Source organism: Jaculus jaculus, chromosome 6 (genome assembly GCF_020740685.1).
Source record: "Jaculus jaculus isolate mJacJac1 chromosome 6, mJacJac1.mat.Y.cur, whole genome shotgun sequence".
NCBI lineage: Eukaryota > Metazoa > Chordata > Mammalia > Rodentia > Dipodidae > Jaculus > Jaculus jaculus.
Window position 1 is genome coordinate 33975470 of NC_059107.1, and position 18031 is coordinate 33993500.

General features: G+C 50.5%; 1 protein-coding gene across 1 annotated transcript in view; it reads left to right on the plus strand.

The window, feature by feature from the left end:
- The first annotated feature begins 3458 nt into the window (after positions 1-3458).
- Tgfbi (transforming growth factor beta induced) overlaps positions 3459-18031 on the plus strand; it is a 41848-nt gene continuing 27275 nt past the window's right edge. The window contains exons 1-2 of the mRNA XM_004665082.2: positions 3459-3615; positions 9856-9954. Of these exons, the coding sequence (XP_004665139.2) occupies positions 3482-3615; positions 9856-9954 (233 nt within the window). The 5' untranslated portion in view covers positions 3459-3481. The remainder of the gene's footprint in view (positions 3616-9855; positions 9955-18031) is intronic.

The following is an 18031-nucleotide window of genomic DNA, read 5'->3' on the forward strand; positions in this document are numbered from 1 at the left end:
ATTACAATCATCCCTAAAACTTAGTACACCTGGATATTTCTTGCCTGGTTTTATTAAATGAATGGAGATCTCTTGTGCGCAGAGTACCATTGTGTTCTGAGTGCCGTGTGGAATCCAGAGACTGGGATTTCCCCTTAAATTCAATTCATGTGTTAATTTGGAGCGCTCATGCCAAACGCATACTTTTAAAACTGAATTATTACTGGGCTGGAATAACTGCTCAGTGGTTAAGGTACTTTGCCTGCAAAGCCTAACAACCAGTGTTTGATTTCCCAGTACCCACATAAAGCCAGATGCACAAAGTGGCACTTACATCTGGAGTTCATTTGCAGCAGCTACAGGCCCTGGCATGCCTATTCATTCTCTCTCTCTCTCTCTCTCTCTCTCTCTCTCTCTCTCTCTCTCTCTGTGTGTGTGTGTGTGTGTGTGTGTGTGCAAATAAATAAATGAATGAATATTTAAAAAATAGAATAAAATAAAATTATTGTTGTTGGTGGTGGTGGTCATGGTGATTGCCTTTAAGTCATTGTATGGGCAAGTTAGAGAGGCTAAGACTCCTCTGGAAAAGAGTTTGGCTGTTTTCCCTGATACGTAAACATTACCAGGAGCAGTGGAGAGGGTGACAGTAGTGTGACCCAAGGGTGATCATGCTGCAGAGTGTCCCTCACCTCACATCTAGAGTCAGTTCCCTTCTCAGTCAGATTCCAGGGCCGGAAGCTTGGTGGAATTCCTGGTTCATCTCTTGACCCTGAAGGCTCATTGTCATCCACTACAGTGATTTTCAAAACCTAAACAACTTTTAGGGCTCATGTATGGAACCACAGAACATGAAAGTAGTCATTTTCCTAAAGTACCTGAAAACGTCTGGTAATTATCTTTCCAAGCAAGCCTCATTTTCTCCTGTTTAGATTTTCTAACATGGAAAGAGAGAGAGAGAAAAAAAAAAAACAAAAAAAAAACCTGCAAGCTTCTTAAATGAAAGGCCTGTGTTGTGTGCACGCCGCTGCTGGCCGTGGGTCATCTGGGGGTGGAAGACCCACTCCCCCTTCTTGCAGCTCGGCCGGGGCCTCTGAAACAGCTGCCGCCACCGGAGAACATGTTTACATTCATGGGTTCTGCTTTTTATGGCTTGGGAGCGGGGGTGGGTGGTGGAGCATGGGGTGGAATTTTTTTTTTTTAATATCTAAACAGTAACTGAAGTATTACTGTGATCTCGTCACTGAGTTCATGGAAAAACTCAAGTCATCCAATGCTAGTTTTATAGAGTGGGGGGGGGTGAGGCCCGGTGAGATCATTTGCTTTGCCCGAGCCCCTCCATCTCCCTCGCGGGGAGCTGCACTAGAAGGCATGCTTCCAGCCCATTCCTACAGGGTAGTCATTCCCTGCAAGTGAAAACAGCCAGTTCTCCTGGTCTCGGCGGGGAAGTCTTCTGGGATCAAGCGTGCACTTGACTCTTGAAGGACGACGCGGCAGGCGGATTGCTGGGATCCGTGTTGTGTGCAGCACATTGTCTCTGCGTTAACAGCTCCTTCCAGGCCTCCCTCCTCTCTCCACAACTCCACGCTGGCTGTCTGCGCCTGCTCTGCCCTCCGTACCTCTGTTCGGACACTCCCTACCTCCTCCCCACCGGATCATCACACCTCTTGCTCCACATGTCCTCAGTGGAGAGCAGCTCTCAGATGTGGCCCTCCATCCTTACAAAACCTCTCTCAAGCCTGGGATCCAGCTGCCTGTGGATGAATGAATCACACACACCCCAGACTCAGCAAATTACTCACCTCCCTGTCTTAAAGCTGGCACCGCCATCTACCAGGCCGCCCGAGCCAACACCACCTTTCCCGCCCTTGACTCTTCTTTCTCCCCCCAGTGTTTATAGACTGTGTGCTAGTTACTTTTCTCATTGCGGAGGTCAAACACCTGATTAGAAGCAATTTAAGGAGGAAGATTGAATTGGGCTCGCAGTTTAGGATATGGAACCCGCCATGGTGAGGATGTCATGGTGGTGGGAGGCTGCAGAAAATTGCTTGCTCTTTGTTTTCCCTAACCTATGACACAGCAGCACCCACATTCAGGACAGGTCTCTTTTTCCCTCAGTGGATCCCTTCTGGAAACCCTCTCACAGATGTGCCCAAATGTGTGTTTTACCAATACCCTGGGCATATCTTAATGCAATCAAGTTGGCCATCCAAGTTAACTGTCCTATGTAGCTCCATGTCCTCCTGAGTCTATCACCTCCTAATCACACCTCCTCCGTCTCCTCCTCTACTATCAAGGTTCAAGCTGCCACATGGTCATCTCCTGGTTACCGGACTTTCCCGCCTCCCATCTTGCCTTATCTGGGCTGGTCATCTCAAAGCCCACTCCTGACACTGACCCTGTCACTTGCTTGCATGCCACCTGAAGGACTCTTAGCTGGGCTCTGGACCCTGCCACCCTCCTGCCTTCCTCTTTACCAGTCTAATGCTTTGGTCAGCTGGATAACAGTGCCCTGAATTCATGTCTCATTTTGCCTGGATAATCCTTTTCCTCCTTCAGGTCTAAGAGCCCATGCCACCAGGTTCTCTCTGAGTGAGGTGCCCCTTTAGGACTCCTGAGGCCTCAAGGCACCTCTTTCCACCCTGCATGTGTCATATGACCTCCCCAACAGAGCTGCTCCCCACTGTGGACAGGAGTGCCGCGTGTGTGGAGGATAAACGGGTGCTGAGGTAAATACCTCCCTCCCTGCCATGGCCTTGTTTGCTGCCTTTCTTTGAGCTCCTCCAGCGCAGGGTTCTTGCCTTTTCTATCTCTTCGCGCCATCTCCGTGGTGCATAAGATTGCCAAGGAGTTTATTGAAAGAGGATGGAAGATTCATGAGTGCCAAGAGGTGAACCCCACCCTTCTCCAGGTTTCCAAGAGTACCTGGAGCCTCAAAAGACATTGCCCTACATTTTGGATGGTGAGTCGGGGGAGGCGTCTGGGGCAAGGCTGATGTGTCTGGAGTTCAGAGGTCAGTCTGAGGGGTCAAAGTTCGTTGAGGCCAGCTCAGCTCCGTAGACTTATTTCAGTGCCTTGTAGCCAGATCTCAGGACTCTTCTGGGCATCTCTGGGGCTTGCAGTACCTGGTCAGGGATAACTGTCCCTTAACTCCCACTGTCCCCTGGAAGAAGCCCAAGGGGACCGTCTCAGCACCCGCACTCTGTGCCCAGGGGCCACTGGCTAGGGGTGGGGGGGGGAGCGGGCGCCAGGGTGTTGGGTGAGCAGGGCCGGGCGCGCACGGGAGGGCGCGGAGGGAGCGCAGGCCGGCGGGCTGGGAGGCGCCAGGCAGCCCGGCTCCCCCGCCCCGCGTCCCCGCCCCTGCGGCCGGCCGCTCCTTCCCTCCCTTCCCTCCCTCCCTTCCCTCCCTCCCGCTCGCCCCTACTTAACCTGGGGCGCGCAGCCCGGGCGCTCTCACTTCCCCGCGCGTCCTCCCGTCGTGGGTCGGTGCGCGTCCCGCAGCTCCATGGCTCTCCTCGTGCGCCTGCTGAGCCTCGGCGTGGCGCTGGCCCTGGGTCCCGCCGCGACCCTCGCCGGCCCCTCCAAGTCACCCTACCAGCTGGTGCTGCAGCACAGCCGCCTCCGGGGCCGCCAACACGGGTAAGCCTCCGCTTTCCCATGCACGGCAGGGAGGGAGAGCTTAAGGACAGGTCGCTGGGGACGGGGTAGTGTACCTGGGCGTCCCAGGAACAAAGCCTGGGAAAAAAGCAAAAAGCAAAAAGCAAGCAGCCACCAGCCCCGCAGGCGGTGCAGGGAGGGAGGGCTGCATTTGATGCTTCGTGGAGAAAGGGGATGGAGGAACTGAAAGGTGACTCCACAGTCAAATCAAGAGCAGAAGACACACTGGGCTTTCAGCCGCTCCGCCTCCCAACCCTAGGTGGAAGCAGGCATTGACAGCCCCCTGCCCAGAGTCACCGTGGGAAGGTGCCCCCCGACAGACAGGAAGCCCAGCCAGCAACGCTCAATTCCAATCCAAGCCAGGCCCGTTCGCCAGTCACTTTAGACTTGAGTCTGTGGCCACACCAGGTGGCCAAAATAAAAAGATCATAGGTGCCAGGGTTCCTGTGCACCTGACCATGCTCTGCACTCACCACTCGGAACCAAATAGTGCCCTGTGTGCAGCTGGCATTCTGGGTGACAGAGATGTGGGAACCTGCCAACTTTGAGGAGCAATGTGGCACATTTACCTCCTGACCAAAAAAAAAAAAAAAAAAAAAAAAAAAAAAAAATCAGAGAATTCACTCGTACCTTATTTAATACGCAGATTGGAAGATCGAGTCCCCAAAGAACACCAGCCTTTCCCGAGGTCCTGCCATAAGAGAGGAGCCAGGGTTGGAGCTCGCCCCAGAGACGAGCCTAATTTTGTACACAAGGGGCATCACCTTTGGAGATATTCCTGGGAGACATGGAACATGGGTAGTCTGTGAGAGGCAAATCCAGGCGGAGAGTAAGCCCAAGTAAAGAGCCTGGCACAGACCCAGGTGGAAGTGAACCGTATTTCTGCACACAAAACCAGGGGATGGGTTGGAGAGATGGGTCAGTGGGTAAAGCACTTGCTGGGCAAGTATGAGGACCTGAGTTCAGATCCCCAGAAGCCCTGTAAAACTGAGCACAGGGAACAGGTGTCTGTGACTGCAGTGCAATGGGAGGTGTGGACGAGGGAATCCCTTGGAGCTCACGAGACACACACACACACACACACACACACACACACATATTCACACACACACACTCAGAACCAGGCCATGCCCCCTTCCTACCCACTTAAGCTTTGCTACATCTTCCAGCTCACCAACTTCTTTTTCACAAGTAGGTAAAACTATACAGGAGAAAGTCCAGTAGCGACTTTAGGGGAAGCCTTTGGTGCCACCCGGATCTGGCATTTGCACAGGAGACATCCTCCCCAGCCCTCCAGGAGAATGGCAGATCTGTAATCCAATCAAAACTCCTCGTCAGCAGGGCGGAGGTGGGGGAGGAGGGGGAGGTGGTGCAGGCCTTTAATCTCAGAACTCTAGAGGCAGAGGTAGGAGGATCACTGTGAGTTCCAGGCCAGCCTGAGACTACATAGTGAATTCCAGGTCAGCCTGGGCTAGTGCAAAACCTACCTCAAAAAACTGAAAAAAAAAAAAAAAAAAAAAAAAAAAAGCAAAAAATCTCCTTGTCTGCAGTGAGAGTGGATTTGTAGGTCCCTTGGCAGAGCCTTACCACTCCCTCACCACCCCCCCCCCCACACACACACGCACACGGGTGTGCTCTGGGCATGGGTCTGTGGCTTTTAGGATCGGAAGTTACCTTTGGTCCCCCTGCATGTTGCATTCAGGTCCCATTTGACCTCGAGGGTGCTCAGTGTTTTAGGGGAGATGGCTGAAGACTCCAGTCAAGCCACCCTGAGGAGTAGAAGGAAGCCAGGCCACGACAGCCTGAGTTTCAGAAGACAGGGCGTCCTGAAAGAAGGGAGTCACTGGGGAGAGTCCTGGGGTGCTTAGGAAGTGAGATAATCACCTTTGACTTAGGACTTGCGCCTGGGAGGCTGACGGGACCGATCAGAAAGACGAAGGGATGTGAGACCTCAGAGTCAAACCGTGACAAGTGGCTGTGGTATTGCCCAGTCCACCTCTCATGCTTCTACCTTTCTTGACCCTTGTATTTGGGTACCATAAACCACCTGGGATGACTCTGGTCCTCCTCTCTCCTCACCACAAAGTTGGCAGGTTCCCACAGCTCTCTGTCACCCAGAATGCCAGCTGCACACAGCCACGGTGAAGGGTCCCCAAAGGTAATGAATGCACCGGGACCCATCTTTTATCTGTATAGTTTTTATTTATTTGCACATGTGTGCGGGTATGCCAGGGTCTCTTGCTGCTGCAAATGAATGCCCATTGGGGCTTATATGGCTGGTTGGGGATTTGAAACCAGGCCAGCTGGTTTTGCCATCTTAGCCCCTTTAACCACTGATCCATCTTCGCAGCCCCACAATCTATCTTTGTGACACATCCCCACCCTTTCAGAGCCCACAAAGGATATTGACCATGGGGGTAATAGGACATTTTTTTTTAGAATTTAAAATTTTTTTGTTGTTTATTTTTATTTATTTATTTGAGAGCACTAGACAGAGAGAGAAAGAGGCAGAGAGAGAGAGAGAGAGAGAGAGAGAGAGAGAGGATGGGCGCGCCAGGGCCTCCAGCCTCTGCAAACGAACTCCAGATGCATGCGCCCCCTTGTGCACCTGGCGAACGTGGGTCCTGGGGAATCGTGCCTTGAACCGGGATCCTTAGGCTTCACAGGCAAGTGCTTAATTGCTAAGCCATCTCTCCAGCCCAGGATTTTTTTTTAATGCAGATGCTCTTTGGGATGTGTGACACCTTCCCTACTATCCCCGTCACTTCTTGCCTGACTTCTCGAAGCACACAGGTGGAAAAGCCGGTAGTAATCTGTTGAGCAGAATGATCAAGAAATCACATGTACAGACCACATACAGGTGGTGCATACTTATAATCCCAGCTTTACCCCTGAGGCTGAGGCAGGAGGGTAGCCAGTTGGAGTTCACCCTGGGTCAGTTAGTGAGTCACCACCTCTCAAAATAAAAGTTAAAAATCGAGGGGCTGGGGAGATGGCTCAGCAGTTAAAGGTGCTTGCTTGCAAAGCCTGCCGGTCCCTAGTTCAATTCCCCATTGCCCACGTAAAACCAGATGCACAAGGTGGTACGTGCATCTGGAGTTTGTTTGCAGTGGCTAGGGACCCTGGTGCACCCATTCTCTCTCTCTCTCTCTCTCTCTCTCTCTCTCTGTGTATCTTTCTCTCAAATAAATAATTTTTAAAATCATTTTTTTAAAAAAGGGATGTAGCTCAGTGGTAGAGTGCTTACATGTCATGGGCGAGGTTTACTCCCCAGCCCCAGCATGGCAGGAAAAAAGCTGTCGCACCAACTCTTCCCCTCCCGCCATGAAATCCAGGGCACAGACACGTAGGCTTGGCCACTTGGATGCAGGCACAGCTGCATTCACTGCTGTGACCTGACTGTGCCCTTAAAAGCCACCAGACTGCCGAGCTGATACGCATTGTGCCGTTGAATGACCTTATTCTAGTTCCAACCCTCTATTCAACGCGGGAGCCGATGAAAGTGGACGGAAAAGAACTGGCTGCTTCAAGGGAAAGTGGCATCCTCACCGGGTAGGGGAGCGAAACCATGGCTGGGCAGGGCTTCACCGGCCCTTCGCTTCCCCGTGCACCTGCCTCAGCTTGCAGTGACAGCGATGACGAGGTCCCACCGTGTGGATGGTGAGGCTGTAGCTCTGCGAGAGGGAGTGACTTTGTGCACACAGGGAAGCTGGGGGAAGGGCTGGGGAACCACCACGTGGCCCTTTGGCTCCCGACTGCATCTACACTTCTGTAGGGAAGAAAAAAAAAAACAGAGAAGTCAAGATTTCATCCTAAACCAGCTCTCCTGCCCTGCAGGCGCACTTCTTAAACAGCCACAAGCAAATGCTGGACGGCAGCTTCCTGAAGCCCCGGGCTTTCGGCTCCAAGTTGAACAGCAACCCTGTGATGCTTGAGGCACCAGGCCCAGAAATGGCTTGTTCATTCTGATTACATTTCAGCCTAGATTTCCTGTGCGCACAACTCAACCACACCCCCCAGTGAGCGAGGGAGCATCGCGGAGGCTGGGCGCAGCCTCTGCTCCTGTCACAGAGAGCAACAGGCAGGGGACCCCACTCCACAGAGCCCTGCAGGAGCCACATCCACACAGACCCACTGAACGTTTGCCAGACGCCTACGGAAAGTTGCAGGGAATTCGTCGACAGTAATGATTTCCTGTTGGTCGGATGGAAGAACTTCTGGGATCGCGTGGTAATAAATAAGACTCTGGGCTGGAGCGTGGCCTGAGGAAGCTCTTCAGGGGTTACTTAAGGACTAGGATACTGGTGCATCCCGGGCAGCAGAAAAAAAAGAGAAGCCAGGTGTATAGAAACGTGCAAGGGCCACATATACCTGGTGAGATCAGCGGGGACTAAGGTGGCCTGCGCCCCCTCCAGCCTTCCGCTGGCCGTGGTTCCTGTGTCACCTGAACCCTTCTGGCCCCTCATCAGTTCTCTTAATACACCTGTTCACTCACCTTTGCCTGTTGAGCAACAGCACCAGGGCAGAAGTGCTGGTTACATGGAAAAGCCATAGGGCAGAGAAATAAAGGGTTCGAAGGAACTTGCACCCAGTCCCCTGTCTCCAAAGACTACCTGACTCAGTGATGGAATGGCAGGTGTAGCTCTCACTGAAAAATAGGTAACTTCTCCCTAGATACTGTGTACACGAAAGGATTGTGGTTTGTTTGCTTGTTGAATCAGGGTTTCAAGCCCAGGCTGGCCTCAAACTTGTAGCCATCCTCCTGCCTCGACCTTGAATTTTTAAAGTAGCAGGAACAGATATTGAAGGCGCTACCTGCCTGTAGGTAACACGTGAAGTTCTGAGAGCACGGTTGTTGGGGGGGGGGGCGGTTGTGGATGATTCTTTCCTTCCCTGACTTAGTCAGTCTGCTTCTTGCTCAGGACCCTCCCAGCGATGCCCGGGCAGCCACAGTAGCCTCCTCGCCCAGCGGCTTCGAAGAAAGTTCCCACCATCACCCGGCCCCAGTGCCATCCTGCTTGCTTAATAGAATAAAATATACCAAAACAAATTCTCTGGCTCCCGATAAGACTTCCCTGGACACATGCCCTCTGTTTTTCCCGTTATTGAGGATTAACTTATTTTAGCTAGATTTTTTTCTAGGCCAGTATTTTTAATAAATTCATGCCAAATTGTCTCCATCCAGAACTAGAACACTTGTAATTGAGGTTCTTTTAAACATACACACACACACACACACACACACACACATACACACACACACACACACACACATATATATATATATATATATTCTATTTATTCATTTATAAGCAGAGAGAGATAGAGAGAAGAGAAACACAAAGAGAGAATGGGTGTGCTGGGGCCTCCAGCCACTGCAAATGAACTACAGATACCTGAGCCACTTTGTGAATATGGCTTTATGTGGGTACTGGGGAACTGAACTCAGGTTGTTAGGTTTTGCAGGCAAGTGCCTATACCACTAAGCCATCTCTCCAGCCCAAGTTGTTTGTTTTTTGTTTTTTTTTTTTTTTGAGGGGAGTCAGGAAGAGGAGACATCCATGCCACATCAGGTCTCTTCATACGCATCATGAAACAAGGGTTGTATCCCAGATCAGCTCAGCGAAGGCAGAGTTCACCTGGATAGCAGAGGAAGCTTTCTGGAGGGATCAGGAAGCTGGACTCTGGTCATGGACCATGGAGAGTTAGAAGGGGGAATGCTCCATTAATATGGACAGCAGCTGGCCCTAATCTCTAGTTTATAGGGTGGATCCTTCTGATGGGCTGTGGCAGGCAGCTGGTCTAGACATGCAGAGCGTGTCTGTGGAGTTGGCTGAGAAGTACGAAGGGCCTTCTCCCCGCTTGACAACATAACCTGTGATACCAAGTCTGGGCTCAGTGTGGAGTATAGGCATAAATCTCCTTAGCAAATACACAATTTCAACTTAGGCTTCTCAATCTGTAACATGTAACCTAAAATTCTACAGTGCTTTGATTTTTAACAGTTGCCCATGCCAACGGTATGTAAGATAGAATTGAAGAATTTCTTATTTCAGGGGACACTGTTATGGGAATCTACATAGACAGTGCCAGAATGTACCCTAAACCACCAAGATGCCTGCCTCTCCTCCTCCCTAGATAGTTCTGATAACCCAAGAAGGCCAATATGACAGGATAGAGAGCTTACTGACCATCTCACTAACACTGCTGTTTTGTTTCCAGCCCCAATGTGTGCGCTGTGCAGAAGGTCATTGGCACCAATAAGAAGTACTTCACCAACTGCAAACAGTGGTACCAGAGGAAAATCTGTGGCAAATCAACGTGAGTATCTGTGGTCACCAGGGACGCCACACTGTGTGCGTGCCGGCTGCAGGTCCCCTGGGGTTGGCCAGCAATGGAAAAGGTCAGGCTGCCTAAGGAGCTGTGAAGATGCGTGGATAAACATGTCAGGGAATGCATGCTGGCAGAGGCATTTTAGGAAGCTGACAGACTTTGTTTTACTTGGATGTGTGTATTGGGGCTGAATTGGAACTGCATGAAGCATAAAATTGTGTGTGTGTGTGTGTGTGTGTGTGTGTGTGTGTGTGTAATATTCAAAGGAGAAGCTACCAGCATGTGCCTCTGGGAAAGAGAAGTTATGGGTAGCCAGGCATGGTGGCGCACGCCTTTAATCCCAGCAGTCGGGAGGCAGAGGTAGGAGGATCTCTGTGAGTTCGAGACCACACTGAGACTACATAGTGAATTCCAGGTCAGCCTGGTCTAGAGCAAGACCCTACCTCAAAAAACCAAAAGAGAAAGAAGAAGAAGAGGAGGAGGAAGAAGAGGATAAAAGTCATTGGTGACGTTAGCCCAAAGACAAGAGACCATAGCAGATGAACACATCGACTCAGACTCTAACTCAGACCCTGGCTGTGCCACCTGCTTGGTGAGGATTCATCTCTTGAATCCTCCATTGCCTCATCTACAACATGGAAAGAGCCAAAGGCCCTGCCATATTGTGTTGTTATAAAATTTGAATAGAATAACGTGCCAGAGAATGAATATGGTGCCTGGCACATGGTACTGCTCGGCACATGCTAGCTGCTATTATCACCCCAGAATCTGCAAGTCTAGACCACATATATAGAAGGGAGGGCACCCACAGGATGTGGAGCAGTGTGCTCCCAGAAGGCCTTGTTGGTGCCTCTCTTGGCATGGAGGAGGTGGCTTCACACTCAGCGTCCTACGACTGCCCGGTGGAAAGAGTCGTGTGCTTGTTCTAAACAATTCCGGGAACGCTCATCTGTTCTGGCACACTCAACTGGCTCTCTCCTGCAGACTGGAGGATGTGCCCTACAAAACCTCCTGAGCCCCCTGTGGGACCCTTATCTTCCTCTTTTCTGCAACACTGGAGGAGTAAAAGACTTGAAGCCACTAGATTGACCTTATTCCGATGTTGGTGACTTTAAAAAAAAATTTTAGTTATTTATTTATTTATTTGAGAGCAAGAGACAGAGAGAGAAAGAGGCAGATAGATAGATAGAGAATGGGAACGCCATGGCCTCTAGCCACTGCAAAGGAACTCCAGACGTGTGTGCCTCTTGTGCATCTGGTTAACGTGGGTCCTAGGGAATCGAGCCTCGAACTGGGGTCCTTAGGCTTGACAGGCAAGCGCTTAACCGCCAAGCCATTTCTCCAGCCCCGATGTTGGTGATTTTTAAAGTTATTGCTTGTGGTGTTGCTTTATTTTCCAGCTTAACCAAGGGAAAGAAGGGAAGATACTCTTTTAAAATTATTGTGTGTGTGTGTGTGTGGGTGTGTATTTGTATGTGTGAGAGAGAGAGAGAGAGAGAGAGAGAGAGAGAGAGAGAGAGAGAGCATGAATGCATGCCAGGCCAACACTGCATTGGCACATTGGCTGCCCACATCTTTCTCTGTGTGTACCAGGATGAGGCACAGGCCACAGAGATGTGTATCGACAAGATCTTCCTGATGATCACATTTTCCCCTGGACCCATGTTTTGTTTTGAAAGGATGGTGAGGTGACAGGGTAGCACCCCACCTCCGGGAGGGAAGAGGGGAGCCCTGGCTTCAGGAAGAGGACAGGGCATAGGGTTGTGAGTAGAGGGATGATGTATACAATGGAGTCAGGCAGGGCTCAGTGCCAGTCCAAGCTGCTGCCGACCCGATCTCACAAACCCTCCCTCCCTCTCTCCCTTCCCTCTTTCCTTTCTTTCTTTGTGCTTATGCAATGTGGTGTGTACATGTGTGGTGGTGTGTGTGTGGTGTGGTATGTGCACATGTATGTGTGGTATATTATGGTGTGGTGTGTGGGGGGTGGTATGTGGGGCATGTGTGTGTGTGTGTGTGTGTGGTGTGTATGAGTGGTGTGATTCGTGTGGTATATGTGTGGTGTGGTGTGTGTGGTATGTGTGGTGTGTGTGGTGTGGTGTGTGCACATGTATGTGCCCTGTGTGCTTGCCTGTGGCGGGTGAGGGAGGAGAGTTCATCTGAAGCGGCCAGAGACAGAAGTCGGGTATTTTGTTCATTGTTGTCCTTCTGCCCATTCTGGTTTGTTGGAGCCAGAGTCTCTTACTGATACCTGAAGTTGCTGCTTTTACCACTAGTCCCTGTGATTTCCTTGTCACTGTTTCCCTTGGCAGGACCAGGGTCATAGATGTGCATGGTCACACCCAGCCATTCACATGGGATCTAGACATTCAAACTCAAGTGGTTTTAGGCCCTGAGTGCACTTAACTGCTGAGCTGTCTTTCTAGCCCATACATTCAATTCTTGAATGTGGGCATTGCCTTGCAAGGCTTCAAAAAAGAGGAAATGAGGAGAGAAAAAACAAGCTGGTTAAAAATCTTCGTGCTGGGCGCAGTGGCACACGCCTTTGATCCCAGCTCTCAGGAGGCAGGGAGGAGGATCACTGTGACTTCAAGGCCACCCTGAGACTACATAGTAAATTTCAGGTCAACCTGGGCTAGAGTGAGACCCTACCTCAAAAAACAAAAACAAACAAACAAACAAACAAAAGAATCTTCATGATCCAGGATAAGAGAAACCCTCTCTGGAACATCACATTCAGGCTCAGGAAGATGGAGCTGACTTGGAAAAGAAATGGGGGACTCCTAGAGGAGAAGAGGAAGAGATGGAAATCATCTCTCTTGTCCCCAGGAGCTAAGGGCAGATTTGTGGGCCTCTGGTGTCCATGGAACAGAGAGATCTCTGAGGAAGTTGCCACTGGACCACCATGTGGCCACAGTTATTTGCTTGGTGTGGGGCTGTAGTTGATGTCATCCTAGGGAGTCCTAATTCCAAGTTGAGCGAGGACTGAGAAGGAAAGGTGGCTGGAACAAAGGACTGTTTCGGTATTACAGGGTTGAGGGCAAACGATGCCTCTCTGGGCTCTAGATGGGCTTATAAACCCTCATCCAGCGACTCTCAAGTTTATTTGTTTGTTTTTTTATCTTATAATTAAACAAAGAATTGAAAAATGTGGACATGAGGAAGGGTAAGTTATGCAAGATTTATTTTAAGAGAGAGTAGAAATATGACAGAAGTAAAACAGAAAGACTCCCAAGCTTTCTCTAGAGGGGGAAAAAAAAATCCCAGAAATCCACATGGAGACTTGGATGGGGTCTGTTTTATAAATTAGACATCCGATTAGGATGAGCATCATTGCCAAGTTCAAATGTATATGAAAAACTTTGATTGGCTGGTGGACCAGGGAGGAGACTCAGAAAGAGGCCACATATGGTGTGTTGGAGGAACCTCAAAAAAAAAAAAAAAAAAATTAAGCAGGAAGAATCACGAAGCTTCTCCTTTTCATCTTCTTGATTCAGTCTGAGGTTCTCGTCCGGTTTCGCCAGGGCAGGGTGGCATCTATATTCTTTGGGGCCGTGTCCATAGCTGACTGCCTATAAAGGAAGGTCTCCTTGCTCCTAGCCTCCATCATTGGCACATGGCCAGCATAGACAGAGGGCATTTTCTCAGCAAGAAGAGAAGTATCAGCAGAAAACGGGTTGGGATGAAAGGGAACAAAATGTCCTGGGGCAGAGCAGCCAGCACGTTGGAACACGAGAGCAGAGGATGACGCTACACACGCAGGTGGAGATGTGGTGTGACGGAGCACGCAGAGAGACCCAGGGACCTGCCTCGAGAGACTGGGGCCTGGGCTCCTTGCCTGCTGCTGTGAGGCCCTGAAACGCCACCTCTCAGTGGGGAAGGGAATGACCTGGCCTCTGCCTATTCTCATCAGGTAGAGCTGCTGGCATCTTCCAACAGTAGCTTTTCTGCATTTCCAAAGTACCTGAACACCTTGGAGCTCTGTGTCAAAGCACCAAAATTGTCAGGAGGATTTTTATTACAAGAAATGGTGACCAGTGAGCCAGTCTAGTGCCTTGAGTGAATTTTATTACTTAGAAATTCACTTCTGGCTGAGCATAGTGGCGCACGCCTTTAATCCCAGCACTAGGGAGGCAGAGGCAGGAGGATTGCTGTGGTGAGTTTGAGGCTAACCTGACACAAAGTGAATTCCAGGTCAGCCTGGACTAGAGCAAGAGCCTACCTTGAAAACAAAACAAAGCCAAAAAAGGAAATTCACTTCCAATTTGTAAATATTTTTATTCATTTGCAAGGGGAGACAGAGAGATAGTTTGGGTGCACCAGGGCCTCTTGCCCCTGCAGATGAACTCCAGATGCAAGTGCCACTTTGCGTATCTGGCTTTACATGGGCACTGGGGAATTGAATCCTGGGCCAGCAGACTTTGCACACAAACACCTTTAACTGCTGAGCCATCCCCTCAGCACTACTTCAATTTTTATGTCAGATCTTGCAGAGCACCGGCATGACATAATGGCTCAGAGAGGCTTGTGGGCAATACACAGTCCGTCCCTCTCATTTCTGGCCCTGCTTTGATTGGGAAACAGCACATTTTTACATAGGGCACTTGAGGGAGGCTTTGGTACCTCGCCCCAGTTCTCTCCCATGCGTCCCTGCAGAGAAGGGGGTGTCTCCTTCATGGCCAGAGTTGGAGTTGACATCAAGGGGTGTCAGGATCTTAGCAGGAACCGTAACGTCCCTACGGTGGCACTGGGAGCGCCACTGTGGGATGTGGCAGGAGGGGTGGCAGCGGTCCGTCGCCGAGTCTTGCAGTTGCTGAAGCAGCGGTTGCCATCATGAGGAGCCATTCTCCCCCAGAGCCAGGAGGAGCGGGAAGGACACGCCCGCTGCTCTCGGAGCCAGCCGGCTTCCTCAGCGCTGCGTGGACGCTGACAGGCTGGACTGAAGCCAGCAGGGGCCTGGTGGAGCTTTCCGTCAGCTAAAGGCCTATTTGCAAGAGATATCGTCCTAGCCACGAGGATACCTGACCTGAAGGTGAAGGAGAGTCCCTCCTCTTCCTCCCTGTCCCACATCCTTTCCTCTTGGTCCCAAGAGCAAAAGAGGAGGTTGGTGAGAAACCATCTTGTCTGTCCCCAGACCTAATTCCTATTCTCAGTGCAACCAAGCTGGGACTCCGTCAATATCAACTCTAAGATGACAGAGACTGGGCATACACCAAACACCCTACCAGGCAATGCTCCCTGATGGTTCTAGAGATCATTCTGGAAACTGCGAGTACACTTAGCCAATGTGGGTTCCTTTCTGCTGAGAACATACCTGAACCCAGGTACCATCTGGGGTCATGAATGTTCACATCCTAATCTGAAAACCGGAAACTGTTTTCCCTTGTATGGAAAGGGGGACTTGGCCAAAGCAATTAAGGAAGAATGTTGACAGCAAGAGATTGTCCTGGATTATTTGGTGCATATGATGTCATCAGGGGGGGGGGGGGTCCCATGAAGGGAGGCAATCGAGTTAGGGCTAGAGAAAGTGAGTGTGGGTAAAAGCTAAGCTGGCATGATGCGACCACGTGCCAAGGAAAGCAGGCACCTCCAGAAGCGAGGAGGTGATTTCAGGCCCATTTCTGGCTCTCGTCACCAGAACTATAGCGTCAGAAGTTTGTAAGGTTTTAAGCCACTTCATTTGTGGTCATTTGTCAGGGAAAGCTATGGAAGCTAATATGGCCCTCTCTACTGCGTGTGTGGATATGGATGGAGATTTATTTTTCATAATATGATTTGACAAGTCTTCTCATATTTAGCTCCCATTTTAATATTTTCATCACACAGAGTGCTTAGAAGTTATCAAACATCCATTTGGGGGTGTGTGTGAATGTGTGTGTGAGTGTGTGTGTGTGTGTGTGTGTGTGTTTTCACAGTCATTCTGAGATCTAATGGAGCTGTTATTAGTCCATTTGCACACAGGAAAATGGAGACTCTGAAAGCCTATACCTCCTTCTCAATTTCCTCCTCTGGAAATGAGGAGTCTGTGTCACCTCACGGAGAAACACACCTAGCAGCTGGTGTCAATAACATAGCAGGTGTCTAAGTGAGCAGCCTGGGCTCTGCATGGACTGTCCCGGGTTTCTCTTTACAGCCTCAAATCCATAGCCATGGCTCCTAGACACAAACCCTCTCTGAGTCAGAGGGAGCCCAGTAACCTGGAGCCACCAGCCACCTCCCAGTTGCTCCTCTAAGTCTGGTGGCCATTATGTCCCTGGATGCGGGGGTGCTCCACATAGCCCATCATTAACAGTGGACGTAGGAACTGGGTTATGTACAGTTACACAGTTAGCCTCTAACAACCATCAACATGTCCCCCCCCACACACACACATCACACACAACAAACGTTGCAGAAATATCCACCTATCATCTGACGTCTCCATCCTTATCCCTCATCAGGCCACGCAGTGTATCTCTGCCATGGCCCTCACCATGGCCATGGCAGAGACCTATGCTGGGATACACTTAGGGACAGGTCTGACGTTCTACTGGAAGTCTCAAGAGTCAGCTCAGGCCCTGTTCAAGGCCAGGCATGTGGAAAATGAGCCACTTGAAGCCATCAGTCTGCGGGGCATGCCAGTGTCTAGATGCTGTGGCTCTGTGTTTACTCTGGCACGTGTCTTGCAAAGTGTGACACAATGAATGGTTTACCTTCAGTCACACGAGACTCGGGTGCAGGCTCCACTCTTTGCCCCATCTACCTCCCGTCTAGCTAATGCCCTGGTACTCAAAGCCAGAACAGCGGCCAAACCCCACGCCGTGCACTTGGGAGAGTGATTGTATCCCCTTTGTATTAACTCAGTGGGACTAGGTTTGGGGAGACATGAGGGACACTTCTTCCCCATCCAATCTGAAGGAGATCATTGCATGAGAGTGGGAAGGGCCTCACACTTCCGCCTCGGTTGACACTTGTCTTGAATGCCCTTTGTAGTTAGGTACCTTGCCTTTCTTTCCTCCTGAAGTTGTTCTGCTCTGAGAAGCTCAAACGAAATACTCAGGATCTCGTTTCCCTAAAGAGTGTACTTTTTCCTGCCTTGGGATGTTTCTTGTTGGGCTGTGTATAGCCAGGGCCTCCAGTCAGAGCAGCCTTGGATGATGAAATGAGATGTAGACCAGCAGCATGATCCTTCCTGGGCAGGGACTCTAGGAACTGGGGGCAGGCAGAGGAGAGGCTCCCATAATTTCCATCCTTTCCGCCTCTTGCCTTAAAGAGCCTGTGTTCTTCCTGGGACCAGAGCCCAAATACAGTGGTACACTTGGCACATGGATGGTTGGATAGGCCACTGTGGAGACTACCAGCTTAAGAAGTTCTGATTTTTCCCAATGAGCTGCCTTCTCCACTTGCAATCTACAGATGATATCTGCCACCCTGGAGCCAGGCAGGCAGGTTCTGAGAAGGACTCTGTTGCCCACATAGCTGGGAACAGGGAACCCACCATAGAGGATGTGTGGCCTATATTTGCAGTCCTAGACAGTCAGAGGTGCCTGGCCAGGCTGCAGGAGCACCCAGGAGGGACAGGTCCCAGAACAAGAGGATGAGGAGATGTCCCCTAACAGAAAGCTCAGTTAACCAGGAAATAGCTTTTGGCTAGAAGAGGCTTTGAAGCCTCCCATACACCACTGTCAAATCCACCTGCTTTCCTCAAATGTGTGCAAGGCCAAGGGCAATGGCGAAAGAGCTGGCCTTGATCAAATGACGGACAGAGATGCCCCGCCCGCTCAAGATCTCAAGAGAGCGCTTTGCTTCAGAGTGTGCAGCCTTCTTTCTGTCTCCATTTTCAGTCGCCTTCCCTTGTTGAGACTGAGATTGTTCTTAGATCTGACCCTGCTCGGCCCCTCAGCTGTCCATTTCTCCCCATGTCATTCTTTAACCTTCTCCATCTCTGCACACACACATGCACACACACAATAGAGAGAGAGAGAGAAGAGCAGGTTCTCTTTGGTCTTCACAGAAATCCTGGCCAGGCTACCTGAGCTATTCAGGCGTCCTGTGGTTTCCTGGGATGGAACCCAGGAGCCAACATTTT